Here is a 20,651-nt window from a genome sequence, read left to right as displayed (position 1 = left end):
TTGGGAAAGGTAGGAAAAAAGCATATGGCTGGGCTAGAAAGTCAATGGAGGATTATGAGTAACTACTCTGGGACCAAGTTCTATGGGATTTTCTTTGTTATGAATTTCTGGTACTTTTCCTAGTACCATCTATGCCATCTGTACCTACCAATCATGTTGAACCAAGTATCCAGAAGAAGCCATCATAAAATCATTGAATGATTATCTTTTTATAAAACAAACCTGTAACAATTTTTTGTAGGCCATGTGTACTTCCGATCACTCCAGCAAAATCTCTGAAAATTCAATTTAAATTCATAGAACCATGAAACCATAGGATGGACTGGGTTGGCAGGGCCCTCAAAGCCCACCAAGTGCCACCCCCTGCCATGGGCAGGGCCCCCTCCCACCAGCCCAGGCTGCCCCCAGCCCCATCCAGCCTGGCCTTGGGCACTGCCAGGGATGGGGCAGCCACAGCTCCTCTGGGCAGCCTGGGACAGGGTCTCACCACCCTCAGTGGGAAGAATTTCCTCCTAATATCTAATCTAAATCTACCGTCTTTTATTTTGAAGCCATTCCCCCTTGTCCTATCCCTACACCCCTGCCCAAGAGTCCCTCCCCAGCTCCCTTTAAGCCCTGGCAGGCCGCTGTGAGGTCTCCCTGGAGCCTTCTTCTTTCCAGGCTGAACAACCCCAACTCCCTCAGCCTTGCTCCACAGCAGAGGTGCTCCAGCCTCTGAGCATCCTTGTGGCCTCCTCTGGATTCTCTCCTGTGCTCTGGCCCAAGCTGAACACAGCATTCGAGGGGGGTTTCATGAGATCAGAGTAGAAGTGGAGAATCACCTTAAGTGATTCTGGTGCAGAGAGCAGAAAAATTTCTTGTGCACCTTATTTATTTATTTTCTTAATATATCTACCTAAGGCAGTACTTCTTTCACACTTTGTGTGTAAGTCAGCCTATGGAAATAACTAAATTGATCCTATGGAGATTCTGTTTTCCAAACGTGCACCTTGAACTTGTAAACTTCCCGTCAGTATACCATTTTGTGGTACACCATTTTGTGGTATATTTTTAATGAGCAAAATGCTTAGTGGTTTTAAGACTTCCAAGTGGATTAATTGACTAGAGGCCCTTAATATTCTGGGCATATTCAGTCCCTAAATGAATCAGGGACTGATTAAACTTCAATTGAAGAGGACTCAGTTGACATATTTATCGATAATAAATAAGGCTCCAGATGCTTTGTATTATCTTCTGGCACAAAGAAGCTGAAGTGTACCTGGGAAGGCTGACTGTTTCTTTTCTCTGGCTGTGTTTTCCATTCCGAGATTTTTACTTCAATTTCTTAATGAATAAAAATAATAGGTAATCTAAGAACTATGAGGAGAGCAAGCAATCAGTGTTTCATGGGCTTTAACAAAGGGTTAGCTGTCTTCTTTCTAGGGCCATGGCATGGATCTCACCACAGATTTTTTTAAAAACTCAGTAAATTAATCTGCAGAGGACTTTATTGAAGACCAGATTTTTAAAATGTAGCTACTTTAGAAGAAGTTCTGATTAAGAAGACCTTTTCAAGTTTCTTTACCAGGAAAGCACTGGCTATTTCTCCTGTTAGCAGTCATGGGTTTTGACTATCCTTACCAAATTTGTTAGGTGTTTCCTCTCAGCAAAAAGAGTTATTCTGTTCTCCAAAATTAATCCTCAAAGAAGAAGAAAAGAATTCCAGTCTGCTGTAGCAAAGTCTATATAACACTTTTTTTGACTTCTCTAAAACTATCTACTCCTTTCTCCCCATCCTTCCACTTAGAACAGAAGGACCTACCATGTAAACAGGATTTACAGGTAAATTACTAAATGAAAGAAAAGCACCAAACAATGCTTAAGCATGAGCTAGCAACAAGAATCCTATTTTGAAAACCTGAAACTAAATTTTATTTTAAATTTCTCCAGTCAAATAGTTATCTGAAAATGTTAGATATCTAGATGTCAAACAAACATACAGTTAATCAAATCAGGATTAGAAGAGACCCTAAATTAGTTCATACAGTACTTATCTTTTTCCTTTGTTTATTAAAATTGCTGATAACCACTCCAATGAAAAGGTTCAACATGAAGAAAGATCCAAAAATAATAAAAATCACAAAAAAAAAGTACATGGGTAAGAATGCTTCAAAGCTTGGCTGCTCATCTATCTGTTAAAAAAAAAAAATCCAAACAGGAAAACATTATTACTAAAAACTGGATAGTAACAGCTTTGTCATTTCCAAAATTTATAACAACCAACATTTTTATTGTAAGGATCAATAGATTATTTATGCATATTTAAAACCTTATTTACATGTACAAGTAGAACAATTGTCTTGTTCTGTCTTTTGGCTGTATGTAAAGATAATTACAAATGAAGATGCATAAACCTTGCTCTAGCAAAAATTCTTACTCTTAAATAATAGATGATTAGTTCCAATCAGAAGGAATACTCTGAATGCCTAGATGAGAAAAACAACTCAGGCTAAAACAAGTCAGTGAATTGTCATCTTCCTGAATGCTATCCCAGACAAGAAGCACTTTTAAAATACCAGCTCACTATGAACAGCCCTACAAGGAATGATCTTACTTTTAATTAGCAGCTACTTCACAGTTAGTGTTTGCATGAATAAGGAAAAGGCAATTAAATTAAACACGTAAAAAGTTAAATCATATTGTACTAGTGAGAGTGAGAAACAGCACACAGAAATGGGGAAGAAATAGTAAGAGTATCAAACAAAGGGAAGAAACCTCTAGGAATACCTGCTAAACATGCATGCTGTTTTAATGCTACTGTATACATTTAAAAGAAAGAAAATTTGCTTCAGAGGACTAATGCTTCCAAGGCCTTCTCAATTCTATTTCCAGAAAAAGACTTCTATAAAACTTGCAACATCTTGCCCTTGCATTCTTGATAAAGTAGGCAGGCTTTTGTGTGGTATCATTATTTTGACCAATTTTCTTTCATCTAAGTTTCAGGCATTTGGTATTCTCAGGATTATTTTTTCATTACATAGCTTGAAGCATTCATCTGCATGCATTTCTGACTTGATAATGCAAACAAAGCTGAAAAAAGTGAATTGTATGTATAAAAAGGTAAAGAAGGGAAGGAAAAATAAGTTAATTTCATTTTAGTGACGTACCTCACGCGAATCCACTGCTGCATACATAATGTCCATCCAACCTTTAAAAGTCGCCTAAAAACAGTTGCATAATTAATTTATGCATTCTGCAGAATTCTAGAAGGCTGTGGAGGATGTAGGGCAAAGAACTTAATCTATACAGGACATGAGGATAACCATTTAAAAAAGTGCTTCTGTCTCCTTTGTTGTGGTACTGGGAAGATCAGTAAATTAGCATCCATACTCTTCATGACTTACATAGTAACAGACAATATAAACAGCACCACCATGCTCCTTCTCTCTTACCCAACATGGGACTAATTTTTAATCTAAAGAAAATGAGACTAATTTAAACTCAATATCAATCAGACTGTTTCAGGCTTAGTGTGCTTATCAAAATTAAAATGAAATCAAAAAGCCATGAAACAGTGTGCTTGATTTTAACACAAAGATGCACACACTACAGTGTTGAAATGTGTATGAAAAATATTTATTTAAGCTAAAAAAAAATCCCCAATTTCAGTGAGATAAACAGAAGTGCAGTAGCATTCTGTGGTTGGGCTGCTCTTTCCTTGAAGAAATTGAAACTGAGCATGCTCTTAGAGAACTTACCACTTCGAGAAGAGCCAAGTATCCCATTCCAACATGGTCAAAGTTTACAGCATTATTCACCCATGTTCCATTACTGTTTTCACAATCAGTTTTGTTTTTAATTTCACTGATATTTCCTGTCTTCAGTGTGCATTTCCAAAACTTTTTTCCGAGTAGTTTTACTCCTACAATGTTAAACAGGAGCCAGAAGACAACACAGACGAGTAAAACGTTCAGGATTGAGGGGATAGCTCCCAAGAGTGCATTCACAACAACCTTAAATAAATAAAATGGATGAAAAGAATGACTTTTTCACATTCAATAGAACATATTCTCAAACAAACAAACAACAACAACAACAAAAACAATTATTTTTTCTCCCCTATCTATTGCAGATTCTCACCCATATAAAAACTAGCAGATGACAATTAAAGCCAGCCTTCAGCCCAACATCAATCTTGTCTTAGTATGTAATTCTGTGGTTTCTATCTTGTCATTCTGAGGAATTAAAACAGATGTCAGCCAGAATTATCCTTGAGTAAATCAAATATATAAAAAAAAAGACAAGTGTGTGGTAGCTATGGACTCTAAAAAGCAAGTATAGGAAAACAATCTGCATATACTACAACATGATAAATAATCTTTGTTTATCTTGGAGGAGTTTTGTAAGAGAATACCAGCTTGCCCTCCAGATCAAAATGAACCTCATGCAATAACCACTGTAGAAGTGTTTCATTGCTATCATTATGAGAAAGTTCCAAGCCTTTTATCATGGCCTTGTATAATATTCACTAGAAATACATAATACAACAGAAACACAGATCAACTGCTCCAACCTAGAACAAGTTGCTCAGGGTCATGACCAGTCAAGTTCTTATTTTTTCCAAAGCAGCTATTACAAAACATACACACCGCTCCCAAGATCCTTACCTTTATCCCTTCAAATCTTGACAAAGCTCGAAGAGGCCTCAGCGCTCTCAGCGTCCTGAGAGATTTCAGGGCACTCCCATGGGAACAAAGTAATTTGTCTTGGGAAACAGATTTTAGTCCCCAGGAAACAAATGAAAGCTGTGTTAATTGAATTGAAATTGAGATTATTGACTGGCATAAAATTAAAAAGTTATTTTATTTGTGTCAGTAGACAATTGCAGACTTACTGTCATAGCATCTTTGACCAATAATTCAAATGCAAAAAATATACACTTAAAGCTATTATGATGGAATTTTACCTCATTCTTTTCTGACATTTTTCAAATAATGTCATTCTTTCATTCCAATTAATTATTTTTTTCCAAAATCAGTTCATATAATACTTCAAAATTCCAATACAACAACCAAATTGGTAACTATTGGTAACTATGTCATACACTAAGAAGGCTAGAAAGAATTATTTAGATAAATTATTCTAATTTTCTTTACAATTATTCTCAGAAGCGTATCCAGTAATTCCCCATTTTGACTATAACTTAAGATAGTATTTTAGAAAAAAATATTTTTAAAAAGACATCCAGTCTTGATTTTAGATCTTCATAAGACAGAAAATGAACTGAAAAATTCTTTCAACAATTAGGGTCGTGTGTCCGTCCCCTCCCCCCCCCCCCCCCAGTTCATAATTTGTCTCTTCCTTCCTATTAATGTTTTTTTTATCCGATTGTCTAGCCATCTGACATTTTCACGTTTTCCCCTGTTTTGGTCAGCATTGTAATGAAAATTGCAGATCTTTAATTGCTAGAGTAATTGCTTTATATTCTTTTTTAAATAGTCATAGTATTGATTCTTCTGATGAAATTTCTTAGTATTCACAACTTTCAATGCTAAATATTCAGAGAGCTTATCAAACAGCTACTTTGATGTCCTTGGAAGTCAATTATTTAGAATTCCTTATTTTAAACTATTTAATTTCAGTATCTTCCAGTTGTATTGTTGACAAAAAAAAAATACTTTGTTCTTATATGGCAAGAATGCATTATTTAAATTTGTTGGGATTCAGAATAAGTATGTTTCTAAATGCTGGAGCTGCCAGTACCTTCACATTTTTCTATCATATCTAATTAACTTCCTTTAATTTCATTTCTGATTGCTAATTACACTCTTGCTATATGCTGAAAAGGTGTGTACCAATATGGTCCTCAACAACAGTAACTTGATAAATGTGGGATTTTTTGTTTTGTTTTAAGAAACTTCTAATTATTACGTACAATTTCCATTTAAATTTGTCCTACAGTCACTTTTGATTGCAGTTCTTTTCAGTTTTGGAATCTGTATTTTACATGTGTTTAATCATACTCCAATTTCACATGTAGTTTTTAAGACAAAGTATCAAAATTCAAATTATAAGACGAGTACAATACTTACACATACAATGATGAAGTCGAGCAAACACCAGCTATTTGTGAAATAGCTGTACAAACCATAAGCTATCCATTTCAGAAGCATCTCCATAAAAAAGATATAAGTAAATATTTTATCAGCATACTCTAGAATCATTTTAATTGTTCTTCTCTTTTCGAGGTTAATATCTTCAAATGCCTGGAATTTCAGAAATTTTCAGTTTAAAACTGTTCAGTAGTTTCATGGTAAATTATTTTTATATTGCACAAGAACATACAGTTTGGTTTATTATAAGCATTTTATGTTAAAATATTGGCAAAACCTACTTAGTTTTATACTTAGAAGTAAAAACCGAAATTGTAAAATAACTACACTCTCATTTTCAAGTGGGTTGAAAATCACATACTTTGCCTTATTTATGTTTTACCCTTCTTTAAAATGGCATCTGATGAGTATCCAGTGTGGCTTCTTCCTACAGTGGTCATTCAATTTTACTATGACTAGGAGAAAAATCTACAGAGCAACTGTCACTGTGTCCACAGGACTGGTAACTTGACTGTAGGTAATTGAGAACTCTCAGCGTTGATGTACTTTATCCTGTTTACTATTTTCTACTTTTTTTTTCTGAGCAAGTTTGATAATTAACGTCATTAGTTTCACTCTTTCACCTCAGCTACCTTCATCTCCATCCATTAGTCAAACTACCTGCTCATTAAAAGTGATGCTCTTTAAAACTTCTCATTGCTAACTTTTTCCTTGCTCTCAGCACTTACCACTTTTCTATGCATTTTTTCCATGACCACCATCTTACTTAATTTACTTCCAAACCCCAGACATGCCTGAAGGTATGATATCTCTTTATTCTAGCTAGTTAAGGAAATTTCTTATCAAGAAACAACTTTATAAATTAGCAGAAAGTGGGCAAGTCCCCTTTTGCAAGAAGACATCAGGATTTAGGAACATTAAAGTTCTCAACACCCCAAGAAGTCTTTGATTAAAATAAATAATTATTGTTTTGTTATTTTGCATCTCGATACCAAATGTTTTTGTATTCAACTTAGGTCCTGCAGTACATTAAATAATAACTCACTTTCCTTTCTCACTTCAGTAGACGGCTTTCAGTAAACTTAGTGAATATGTTTTCAAATCAAATAAAAATTACCTTATTCTTCATTAGGCACAGACATAATCAGATTAGCAATTAAACATTAGGCCAGCTTATCAGTTTACTGCCATCTTCACTTTTAAATTCTGATCATCTTAATGTCTGGGTGATTTTGAACCCAATGTTTTATTGAGCAGTTAGTCTGCTTTACAACTTTGGAGGTAAACCATTTTTTAAGCTTTCATAAGTAATTTCAGCGCCTGGTCTAGCCTCCCGGTTAAGCACAGAAGTAGTTCCATAAAGAACTGTGAAAAAGAATATGATTCTATACATTTAAGTATCTTAGACAAATGCAGGAGAACCTTGTAACTACAAAACCATACATTTATTATACTCTCATCTAGAATAGAAGAAGAAATAAATGAAATAAAATAATAGGATTTCTTTCCTTTACTGACAATCATTCATTCAAAGTTTGAGAAATTAAATTAAATTTACCAGTGCCGCACTGCTCAATATTATCATAAAAATGATAAAATTTTCAAACCAGCTATGTTTGACAATTTTGTAGCAGGTTTTTCTAAATTTCCACCAAGTGCTGCCTGGAAACTTAGTGATATCCACTGCACAACATGGAGAACATTCGACACAACCTGAAAAGAAAAAGAACAGTATATTGGTTTCATGAAAAATATGGAGCCACAGAAAGTGTAGGACAATGAATGTTTATTGTTGCTGAAAAGTTCTAAAGCCAAAGAAAAGACAGAATTTGTAGAGAACAGTAATCTCTTTTAATAGAACATCTCATACATGGAAAAAGTAGAGAAGCTTTTGTGCAGACAAGCCCCTCTGAAAGGGTTTCATCTAAAATGTTATCAATTCTACATAAAAAAAAAAATGCTTATTTTATTCTTTGCATTTATTCTTTTTGATTTGAAAAAAAGATATCTCACTAGTGGTTTAGTAAATTATTATTTTTACTGATTATTTCACTTGATTGCATTACAGAGGTGTTACAACTATATTGTTCACTATTTTGCTCCAAAAACACCCTTCTTCATTCATCTCTAAAGTCAACAGGATTGAAACATCAGAGTCAATGCAGTCTCTGGAGCAGTCCAGGCAATCAGATGTAGGTGTCCACCCTGGGATGAGCTGTACAATCTTCAGTACAATCTTCCAGTACAGTAGCTGTACTGGAATATTCACCCACTGTACTGGGAGCTCAGACAAACCCAGTTGACGTGCCACTTCAGATACCAGGTCCCAAGATGAATATCCTGGGTGACCTCCAGCTACCCCTTTGGAGGTGTTTAAATGCCCTTACATACAAATACCTACAGTCTGGTGTCTCAATATAAGACTGGATCACACTCCAAAGATGGCATTTTGCCATCAACATACAGGTATTTAGATTTGTTTTAGGCCATTTGGGATATCCTACAGTTCCTGTGTCATTTCTGCCATCCCCATGCAGTTGCTGTGGGTACTCTCAGACGTTTCACATGGTACTAAATGCCTGTGTTCAGGCATCCCAGTCCTGCCTCAGTTGTGTGCTGGCATCAGGTACATTTATTTGAGTTTTTATGTGTACAAATAAGTGTCTCAGGCAAACAGTATCTGTCAATTTGGAAATTTCCAAACAGATACCTTTGTTCATTTGGTGTCACTGTGATAAATAAAATATTCTTACTTTCTGCAAAACAGGGCTTAGGCAGGTGTGATTTGTGAGGCTGGGAAAAAATATCCGTAAGAGCAACTGGATCCACAGTGCTGGCTTCAGAATAGCTACCAACATCAAATCTCTGCACAGAAGAAAGGCACAGAAGAGAATTTATTTGTTTTTCCTTAATAAAGTCACCATATTCTAAATAAATGAGACTCCCTTCTGATCCAAATAAAGAATATATATATATATATGTATATATACAGAAGTGATCCAATGTTACTGAACTTCCATTTAATTTTCTGGAAGCACACCATGACCTTTTTTTATGTGGAACTGCACTGCATTTGAATAAGCTAAAGTTTTTGCACCAGAGCTATGCTTTTTTTGGAGAACCATTTCTAGAGAATAAATTTTTGCATCCAAGAATGACAGCAAACAATTATCCATAAAACTGAACAGTACATGTCAGATGAGTTTAAAGAAAATGTGTTCCTTGTTTAATTTCTGTTCCACTGTTTTGTAGAAAATAATACAGTAAGTTACACCGGTAGCCACAGCTGTTCATGAGACACAAACCCCCATGTTTTAAACTAGTATTACCTCTAGAGAGATGCACCATCTTCTGCATGAATTATACTTGTTACTGTTTAGAAACTACTTGTCCTGTCATCTCTGGATAAGAGAACCACTGTGAGAACTTTCATCTCTAGCACATTCCGCAAGGTGACAAAAGTTATGAATACCTCATTTTGTCCTTTCTTTTGGTGCGTTTCTGAAAAGCGACTTAGAGTTTCTGAAGTCCCAGAAATCTGGCTGAAGCTGCTTGAACTCTGGCACTGCTCTCTACGTTTTAATCTGTCTCCCTGAGTGAAATAATGCAAAACAATTGATGTTCTACCTTTTTCTTCATGAGAGTTATTCTGAAAGTTAAATTTTTTAACAGAATCTAAAGCATCCACAAAGCTTAGCATGTCTGTCTTATTATAGAGAATTAAACAATATTCTTTAAGGGCACATAAAATAAGACTTTCTTCCTCAATTCCAAACACTTTGGTGCTGTGGTTATCCTGTGGACATGTATCATTTCTCAAGGCATACATTTATCCCACTGGTGGATTCCTGCAGCCAACATACTAAGTTCTGATGAACCAGCTCAGCCTCAGCCAGTCTCTGGTTCCATGCAGAATTGCTAAGTGATTCCTATCAGATCTCAGTCCTTTTGCCAAAACAAAATCCAGGCAATAGATATCTCATAACATAATACATAATCCAACTCAAAACATATTTCAAATGGCCACTGATGATTCTAAGGTGATCAGCAATTTCTGCTTCTTTGAGAATTTGTCCACAGATATCCACTGACAATACTTCCTCTTGCAACCAAAAGCCTAGGAAATGCATTCCACTATTCCAGCTAGACACTGACCATACAATAATCCAACCAAAACCAGCATCTGTTTTTGACATTTTGGCCTTGGCATAATGTTAGGTAACTGCATTTTGAGCCCAAATACCTGTTCTCATAGATTTAAAGCATGTCAGCTTCACAGCCATACCACAACGGACGTTCATAAAATGCAATTATTAACAAAGTAATCTAGTTACAGCATAGTAATCTTCAAGACTGAATTTGCAGGTGAAAGTTACAATAAAATTTCAAACATTAGCATTTCTTACCCGTTTTCTGTATTCCATTTCTGTGTACACACTCTGACTATCACCACCTTCATCGGTATAAGTCTCTGCTGCTGCAATGGGAACACAGGTACTACGATAAGTTGAAAATTCCTCATACTTCCTTGTTACTGAAGAACTCTCTTCAGTATTGTAATACCCAATGTCAAAAAAACTGTTGTCTATATCCTTTGTGACATCTGTCATGGCATAGCTATTTTCTTCTAGGTCTTTGGTAGAAGTTTTCACCAAATAATTCTTTTTGGCTGTTCTGAGGTTTCCTTTCTTTATTTTGCCACATTTATCCAAAATTCTCTGTTTCACAGACTTCAGGCCCTTGTGAATCCGTGCAATGGCAATCTGACATTTAGACTGTTTATCAGCTTCCTCTTGTCCCGTTGAGGAGTCGGTACTGAACGAACTCAGCAGCAAGGCAATAAATAGGTTGAGCACCTTAAAGTATATAAAGTAAGTTGAAGACACTGCTGCTTCTAACAGAGAAAAATAGCATTTCAGCAAACCTTCCTTAGATTAAAAATCTCACTCTCTCTTTCATCTACCACCGCTATTATTTACTATTATAATAGGAAATTAATTGTATATGTTATGGCTTCTTCTGGAAGGAAAGACAGGAGAAAAAGGAAGGAAGTGTGTGTGTGGAGTATATACAATATATTTTCATATGTTCTGATATCCATAATGTACAAGGAAGTAGACTGATTGAAAAACAGTTGGCAAAAATAAATTTTAATAGTAATGTAATCAAAAGAGATCTGGTATAGACCGATAAACCAAGTATAAGAAGATTTGTTCCTCCAATTATTAACTGACTGCTCATGGTAATAGAGTATTTTACCAAAGCATCTACTTGGGAGTGAGGGGGAGTATACTAAAATGCTGGATTTTCCAGAAAGTTTGAGATTCTTGGGAAGAAAGATAAGGGGAAAAAATGTGATTACTACAGGCAAAAGTAAATGTAACATTTTCAAACAATGTTAAGTTGTTGAACAAGGCTGTGCTTTGCAGAAAAACATTCTGGGGTAAGAAAAACAGAAAGATTTCATCAGTGAGACTTTTAAAAACAGGACTAAGGCATCACTCATCCTTTACTGGAGTATAGAAACAGACTAGGCAGTTTCCTGAGGACTTACCCCAGTCTTTTATGAAATTTTATTGCATTGTCTAACAAATCCTGTACTTAATGTGTTTGATATATTTGCAGCTATTATAAACAAAATCCAACAACGCTTCTTAAAGACAGAAGATTGTGAAAAGTTGAGAGAAAAGTATTTGTGCAAGATAGGCAGGCAGGAAGAATAAACTAGCTCACAACATATGTTAGAATGAGTATAAATCACTCAGAGTAGAAAACCTGGGTACTGTAGGCTTTTTATACTGTAAGGATAAATTGGTAAGCATTAAAAGCAATTTGATTAGTTGATGCCAGTGACACAACAGATGAAGAAAGCAAATTATCACCACATTATTGAACGTGCTGCAATTCCATACTTTGGTAGAATTAATTATTTTGTGTATTTTAATTATTGGCTACCTCTTTTGTGAGAAAGACACACACACACACAAAATAAAATGTTAACTAACATCCAGAAAATAGAATAATGTGAATACTCTTTGAATTATGATAGTCTCAGGGAAAAAAAAAGATGTCAATGTAACTGAATTCATTCAGTAAAAACTGAAAAATAGCTTGAAACTCACCACTAAGTTTCCTATCACCAGGACTAGCAGGAAAATGAGAAGACACAGATGTTCTCCAGCCACTTCCATACATTCCCACATGGTTTCAATCCATTCTCCACATAATATTCGGAATATGACCAGGAATGAATGACAAAAATCCTTCATATGCCAGCGTAAATTTCTGCTTACACTTATTTTTGTGAAGTTAGTCTCATAACATTTTCCCAAAACCTGCTTTCCTACTACAGCAAAAATAAATACGGTAATAATCAAAACCAGAGTGAGGTTACCCAGAGCGCCAACTGAGTTTAGAATTATTTTCATAAGAGTATTTAAGGCTGGCCAAATCTTTGCCAGTTTGAAGATCCTGAGCTGCAAGTAAAACACAAGAGAAGAATGAGTAGCAGAACACTACACAGATAACACACCACACACACACACACACAAGATATCCTGCATTTATCATGCTGTCTTTGCTTCAGTAAAGACCATATCCAATAAGACCATCATAATTTGTCCCCCAAATAAAGGTTTTTATCTGTTCTAATCCAAAAGTACTGTGCTTAAGTTCAAACGGTTAATACTGCTGAGGATGGAGAACTGCTCAGGCAAGCTTTCAAATTGTTAATGCTATGTTAAATAACAGCATGTGTAAGTTCATTTCTATTACTCACAGTACTACAGCTACCAGAAGTAATAATCAGATAGCTAACTTGGACGAGGTTTATGAAATGACTGCATTTTGGACTACATCAAGCACGTATAATCAAATCACAGTGGAAAGAAGTTTTTCTATGTTTCACACAACAGACTTGGAAAAATGGATGGGATATATACTATGTACCCTCATGATTAAAAGGGACTTTTTAAGTCAAATTAGAATTCTGAGCTGTTAAACTCAGTCACAATACAAAAGAAGAAACAGAATTCAACTGACTTTTCAGGTGTGATGTCTCTGAAAAGCTAGGAAGAATATTAAAAATAATTAGTAAATTTAGTATATGTAATTCTGAATACACTGCAAGGGTATAGGAAAAAGTGACATTATGTATAGATATCTGAGAGAGAGTCCTTTTACCCAAGAAGGTGGAAAGCCTTAAGGAAAGCCAGCTATTTTACAATTCTCAACCCAAAAGGAAAAGTTATGTAGGTAAGGAACCATTGCTATCTTTAAAGCTCATGAAAATGGATAATACATTTTCCTGATTGAAGATCTGAAATGTATTTGATCAGTGCCATTGTACAGACCAAACAGAACACTGATGAACTTCCCACAAAGTCAAATCTCTAAGGGGGAACACATGCCAGAGAATTTGTTATATCCAATGTACACACTATAATAAACATATTAAATGGTTTTTTTTTTTAATGTTCATTTAATATTAATTCTAATCTAACATTCATGTTGGCTTACTATTCACTTACAAAGAGATTTAACAGATTCACCAGTAAAATAATTTGAGGGTATCACTGTAATGATTTTACAAATCTATACAACATGGGCATTTTTAAAAAGAGAATAAAGAAATGATTACCAGCCTGAAAAATGACAGATTTGCACTAAAACTTATTAAGCCAACCATAACAACTACACTATCAAAAATATTCCATTTTTGCTGAAAGTAGTAGTAAGGATCTAGAGCGATGATTTTCAAGACCATTTCTGCTGCAAAAATCAGGGTGAAGACCTGGGAAGAGGAAGAAGAAATTCACTATAAAGTCACAGAAAAAATACATCTTACGAGGCTGACCCAGTCAGTCTGGGACAATACCTCCATATTCACTCTACAGTAGTATTAACTTACCTTGTCACTTGTATAAATCATGTCTTTGAAAGTGGGTGTCATGTCGGGGTGCTCAAGAGCCATGAAACAGGTATTCACTACAATGCAAATCATGATTATGAGATCAACGAATGGATCCAAAATTACAAATTTCACCTTCTCTTTGACTAATCTCCAGAATGGGCTACAATTCCATATTAGATACTTTTGAGCAAAACGTTTACAAATTAAAGGGAATTTCAGCTTTGACTCCTGCAATTCTGAATGAAAAAAAAAAAAAAAAAAGAAAAAGAAAAAAGGAAAGTGACATTAGTAATACTAATTGGAATTTCACTGTATGAAGAAAAAGACAAACAATCATAGAAAAGATTGAGAAAAAAATATCAAACTCGTGAGCATGATAGAAAAAAAATATTTCATTCATTCTACACAAACTAGTTACAGGCCATTTAAAGATCATCATCAACAAATCTTGTAATTACAGAAACAGGTGATATTACCCATCTCTTCATATGTTTATTACCCAGACTAACTTTTCTGTCAGTTGTACCTGCACAGTCACAGATGCAGTACGCATTGAAAAAAAATCCAGAATAAAATGAAGAAAGTTTTCTCCCATATCTTAGTCCAACCCCCTGCTCATCTGTGAGGTCAAAGTCTGACTGTCTTCATGGTGAAAGCTTGTCCTTACAAATAGCTTGAAGCTCTTTTCTTTCAAAGTATGTCACAGAATCACAGAATTTCTAGGTTGGAAGAGACCTCAAGATCATCGAGTCCAACCTCTGACCTAACACTAACAGTCCTCCACTAAACCATATCCCTAAGCTCTACATCTAAATGTCTTTCAAAGACCTCCAGGGATGGTGACTCCACCACTTCCCTGGGCAGCCTGTTCCAATGTCTAACAACCCTTTCGTTAAAGAAGTTCTTCCTAACATCCAACCTAAAACTCCCCTGGCACAACTTAAGCCCATTCCCCCTCGTCTTGTCACCAGGCACGTGGGAGAACAAACCAACCCCCACCTCACTACAGCCTCCTTTAAGGTACCTGTAGAGAGCAATAAGGTCGCCCCTAAGCCTCCTTTTCTCCAGGCTGAACAATCCCAACTCCCTCAGCCGCTCCTTGTAGGACTTGTTCTCCAGACCCTTCACCAGATTCATCGCCCTTCTCTGGAGTTGCTCGAGCACCTCGATGTCCTTCTTGTAGCGAGGGGCCCAAAACTGAACACAGTACTCGAGGTGCGGCCTCACCAGAGCCAAGTACAGGGGGATGATCACTTCCCTAGCCCTGCTGGCAACACTGCTTCTTATGCAAGCCAGGATGCTGTTGGCCTTCTTGGCCGCCTGAGCACACTGCTGGCTCATATACAGCCGACTATCAACCATCACTCCCAGGTCCTTCTCCGCCTGGCAGCTTTCCAACCACTCATCTCCCAGCCTGTAGCTCTGCTTGGGGTTATTGCGCCCCAGGTGGAGTCCCGGCACTTGGCCTTGTTGAACTTCATGCAGTTGACCTCAGCCCATCGGTGCAGCCTATCCAGATCCTCCTGCAGAGCCTTCCTACCCTCGAGCAGATCGACACACGCACCTAACTTGGTGTCATCTGCAAACTTACTGAGGGTGCACTCAATGCCCTCGTCCAGATCATCGATGAAGATATTGAAGAGGACCAGCCCCAGCACCGAGCCCTGGGGAACGCCACTAGTGACCAGCCTCCAACTGGATTTAACTCCATTTACCACGACTCTTTGGGCCCAGCTATCCAGCCAGTTTCTAACCCAATGAAGCGTGATGTCTGTTGTGTCTTGTCATCCTACTGTGCACCACTGTGAAAAGCCCACCTCTATCTTCCTGGAAACATTGTCCCATATAGGGGAAGAGTGATATTCAAAACCCTCAAAACTTTCTCACCTCCAGGATGAACTAGCCCAGAGCAGGGCAAGTATTCCAGCTCCTGGCTGTCTTGGTGGCATTCTGCTGAACGCAGGCTAGCTCGTCAATGTATTTCTTGTATGGGAGGGGACCAAAACTGGGCATAGTATGTTGTCTAACAAATGCTTAATTAAGGGTAATAATTACTTTTCTTAGTCTTCTGGCTGGCTATGCTCTTTTTAAGATGCTATCTGTCCAGGATGCTATCAGCCATGACTGCTGAGCTCATGCTCAGCTCACTTCCCAAAAGGACCCCAAGTACCTTTTCCACAAAATTTCTTTCCAGTTAGCCAGCTCCCAGCCTATATTGTTCAAGAGGTTCTTGCATTTATGCAAAAGTTTGCTCTGGTTGAATTTTTATAAGGTTCCTGCTGGCCCATTCCTCCAGTCTGTCCAGCTCTTACCCCCAGTGATCCCCTTACCCCAAACTGATCTCTCTCAGTTTGGTGTCACTCACAAATTTTAAGAGTAAATACTCTATTGTCATTGATCACTGATGACAAAAAGGATCCTGGGATACAACCCTGCGGTGCTCCCTTTGTTACCTGACCCAAGGTATAATGCAACACAGCCACCAGATTCTCAAAGCCCAATAATCCAACCAGTTCATTGATCAGCTGGCTGCCCACTCATGAAGACCTTAACATCCCAACAGAGACACAAAATACTACAGAAAGCCTTGCTAAAGTCAAGATAAATGACATAATTTCTCTCCCCTCATCCACAGACCCCAGTGACTTTATTGATCAGATGAGAATGACCTTTGGTAATTTTGAGTTACAGTTAGAGTTATGTGAGGTATGAGAATATTTATTTTATTGAAATTCACTTTTGACTACAGCATGATTTCCCCTAGTGACTTCTACACAATGTAGATTGTTTGTGACATGTTGATCTCTTAGGTCAAGTTACTCAAGCACTGTAGAAAAAAACTCTGAAGAATGAACGACTTACCCAAATTATCTGTAATAACAGTGGCTGCACTCATTAACCTCTGTCTTCGAAGAGGATCATTAATGGAGTCCACTGACAATTCATAGGACAGCAGGATCTGCCTCTTTGGTTAGAAATACAACAGAAGATAATACAGCCGGGGAATATGAATAAATGTTTGTTAATATAAAAAATAATATGTACAGTGTAAGATAAATATGCAGTTAAAATGTTTTAAATATACATTGTAATAAGGCCTTACCTTGCTGACAGAATTTGAGACAAAACAACAACAAAAAAATCACATGGAGACAGGACATTTCATTAAAAACACTAACATTCTTCAAGAAGTTTTTTCCTTCTGAAAATATTTAACAAAAATAATTATGCCATTATAGAATGTATATTCTCATTCTAGAAGGTAAAAAATGATTATCAAGAGAGCAAGGAAAAAAATCGTTCCATCTTTCCAGTGTTCGATAAAATAAATAATTAAAAAAAAAAAATTGAACTATTATTAAGAAATAAGAATTTATATTAATAATAGCTAATTAGTGAGTCAAAATAATTGGTTTGCCCAGACCTCTTAAGCCTATCAAGAATACTAATATCAAACTGCTTAAAACTAGAAATGGGACTACTTTTGTTTTCATTAAAGTAACAGAATACTAACCTCACTGTTCCTGATATGCACTGAGAAACAGCCATATATCTTATGGGATACGCTAAATTACAACCAAAGATTTAGTTTCTGATACAATAACTGTGCATCCTTCCCCCCTCTCCCCGATATATCCCAATACATGCATATTTTTAAAGCCTAAATAAATAGATAGTTGTAAAACACTGAGTTTTAAAAGAGGCTACAAAGAGTAGGTGAGACTCTTCTAGGTAGAGAAAAATAGAAAGGAGGAAGATTCAAGTATTAGGGAGAATATAATTTTAGCCACCAGCTGGCAGGAAGTTACTGACTGACCACATCATAATGTACAGTACTTTAGTATTCTATTTCAGCACAAAAAATAATTTCATTTCTATTTGGGAGGGGAGGGTACGTAACTGCTGATATGTTATATCATTACTTCGGACTTTCATCATAATAAGATTTTTATGAACATATTTTATAAAATCATTATTCACAGAATGAAACTAATACCCTTGGCCCTAGGGGTTTACTATTAATTAATTTCTTTTTGTCTCTTTGATATTTTAATGACTTCAAAGCTAAGCAAAACTTAGCTGATAGTTATAGAATAGACATATAAAATGAATTTGTAATATAGTGATAAAGTGTTCATTTTTTCTATCTGCATTTTTTCAGAATCTAAAAGACCCAATTAGATTATCTTAATCACATTCCAGTTACCAGGGCAATTTTGTCCTTTTATTTCTTTCTGTGATATTTGGTCACTCTAAAGAGATAAACTTGTAAAAATTTGTGTGCCTGCTTGCCTGAACTTCCCAAAGTCTTCTTTCTGGAGTTCACATTTGTTCACAAGCTTTCAGCGTTCATGTTTTTAGAAAAGTTAAGAGCATCCATCAACACTGAACTATTTACTGTTGCTCATCTCTCAAACTGAATGAAATAACTAGTGATGAGTAGTCCTCTGGCAAACTAGGATTTTATATCGAAATAAGCTCTAGAAAGACAGTTCTTTAAGTTCTTATGGAACTGATGGTGTCCTTTCTCTCTGATCAGCTTTTTCCTCTTTGGCTTGGCATCTTCAGCCTCTTCTTGTGATTGAAGTACAGAGCATATTGAAGAGTTGTCAGCTTTAGCAGATCTTGTAGTTGCCATAATTCCTAGATGTGATAATCTAGTAGTTGTCATTACCTCTAAATGTTGCAGATTATATTTGACTAACTCTCTGAGTCCACCCCTGCAGTCCCCCCTGCTACAAAAGCCTTGCCAGGTAAACCCAATACAACAGTACTGGAAGATAGGCCACTGACACCAAAGTTGTATAGGATGTACAGCCTGTTCAAGAACATATAAAATGGCACTAGATGCTTATATTTAGACAACTGAATCATGCCCCTAACATCAGCAGTAGTCATACTGAACTAAATCCAATGCGAAATATTTTGGTCAGAGAATTACATGTGTACAAAAAAGAAAGGTTTGGTTATTAGGGAAGTTCTGAAAATTACAGGGTTTTCTATGTTTCTTTATGCAGCACAACAGAGATGCTGACATATCTTACCACAGCTGTAAGTGCAGCAGGCTATAGTGTGTCTTAATTATGCCGACAGCCACTTCTAACTTTCCTTTCAAGTCCACATTTGATTTCTCCCTTTGGTCCCCAAATCTAACTTTCAGATTGGTCCACAAAACAAGTTCAATCCATTTTATGCAAGAAGGGAGAGGGGAAAAAATGCAAGTAAAGAAAGCTTTTCTGCTCATCAAATTGTCATATCACATCCAAGTCTAATGAATTTATCTTGTATTTCAAATACTTACAAGTTTCTTTTGGCAATGATTAGGCTGTGAATAAAATATGTATTCCTCTTCACCATGATCACCTAAAATTAAGGTTTTTCTTAAAATGGGCTTTTCTCCGTTCATCTCTTTTTCTTTTGAACTTTCTAAGTCAGCAACTGGGTTTTCAGATCTGACATGCAAGGCCTTATCATTTTCTCCAGCAGCCAACATCTGTAAAAGAAACAGCAAAAAGTCTGTCTATTAATACAGGGCAAATGCCAATGAATGGACTAGGACCATATACAGCTTAATTATTGTGCTATCTAAATGTTTTGAATTAGCAATTTTTACCTTTCAAATATTAAACTATCATAAAGTGGTAGTAATACAAAATACTACTCACAAGACTGAAAGATAAAAGTTATTTATCAGCTACTACAGAAAATTTTCAGGTGTACTGTTTATTCCCCCTTTTCTCACTTTCAACCTTGAACACAATGACAATAGAGGACACAGGGCTCCAACTAAATCCTAAAATACTAAATCTTTCTTTATTACTATTCCTCTTGAAAGAAAGAGAAGGAGGAAAAGCCTGAATAAAACCTAGCATTTCAGCCAGAGAAACATCACAGGTGTGTCCACAGCTATGTAGGAGGAATTTGGTACACTGGTGATACATTTCATCTTGATGAAATTGGACAGTTGGTAGGAAATATATGCAAGTCTTCTTACAACTGTGACTTTTTTTAGTTGTTAGCAGTAAATTAGAAGTATCTTTCATAAAAGGTTAGAGGATAAATGATATCTTATTTACAAACTATATGTTGCCTCAGCTGAACTTCACTTCTTAAGAATAAAAAAACAATAAATAAGTGAATAAATACATTAATTAATTAGTTTTTTTATTAAAAAAAGGAAAGAAAAAATTAAAAAAAAAGCGATCCCTGGTTTCCTGTGGTCCAGCGTGCAATACTGTAACAAGAATAAGAAGGAACGCTGTAGAAATCTGAAGTGTGTATTAACTCTTGAAACCAAAAGCAAACAAACTGACACAGTCCTGGATGTCCTTTTACATTAATGTGGAACTAACAGCATTAGCCTGTCCAAAGACTGTTCCTGCTCCTGTCAATCAGTAAACCTTCTGTGTGTGATCATTCAAAAAGAGGCATGAGAACAGCTGAGAACAGCAGCTCTCAGAAAGATCTATTTTTGAACAACCCTGAAAATCATCAGTATTCTAACTTCAATCTTAGAGAAGTAAAGAAATGTCAGCTTTTCCAATGGATGCATATCTCTTTACTCATATATCTTTTGTCAAACTATGCAATAATAGCAAAAAGTTTCTTATATCCAAAGGATATAAGAAAGGATTTCTTGTACACAG

The 20,651-nt window shown here is 36.1% G+C and overlaps 1 protein-coding gene across 1 annotated transcript in view; it reads right to left on the bottom strand.

Annotated features, from left to right (window-relative positions):
* The window catches only part of LOC309875212 (sodium channel protein type 5 subunit alpha-like), a gene marked incomplete at its 5' end in the record, with an annotated part of 39,039 nt that overhangs the window by 4,373 nt on the left and 14,015 nt on the right, over positions 1 to 20,651 (bottom strand). The window contains 13 exon segments of the mRNA XM_082754358.1: positions 2,030 to 2,171; positions 3,147 to 3,200; positions 3,738 to 3,992; positions 4,647 to 4,784; positions 6,063 to 6,245; positions 7,651 to 7,805; positions 8,846 to 8,957; positions 10,499 to 10,948; positions 12,215 to 12,568; positions 13,732 to 13,884; positions 14,002 to 14,240; positions 16,867 to 16,969; positions 19,307 to 19,498. Coding sequence (XP_082610484.1) covers positions 2,030 to 2,171; positions 3,147 to 3,200; positions 3,738 to 3,992; positions 4,647 to 4,784; positions 6,063 to 6,245; positions 7,651 to 7,805; positions 8,846 to 8,957; positions 10,499 to 10,948; positions 12,215 to 12,568; positions 13,732 to 13,884; positions 14,002 to 14,240; positions 16,867 to 16,969; positions 19,307 to 19,498 — 2,530 coding nt within the window.

The sequence above is a fragment of the Aythya marila genome (genome assembly GCF_965140915.1).
Source record: "Aythya marila genome assembly, chromosome: 2".
Taxonomy (NCBI): domain Eukaryota; kingdom Metazoa; phylum Chordata; class Aves; order Anseriformes; family Anatidae; genus Aythya; species Aythya marila.
The sequence above is the reverse complement of the archived record's forward strand: the minus strand, read 5'-3'. Positions and strand labels throughout refer to the sequence as shown.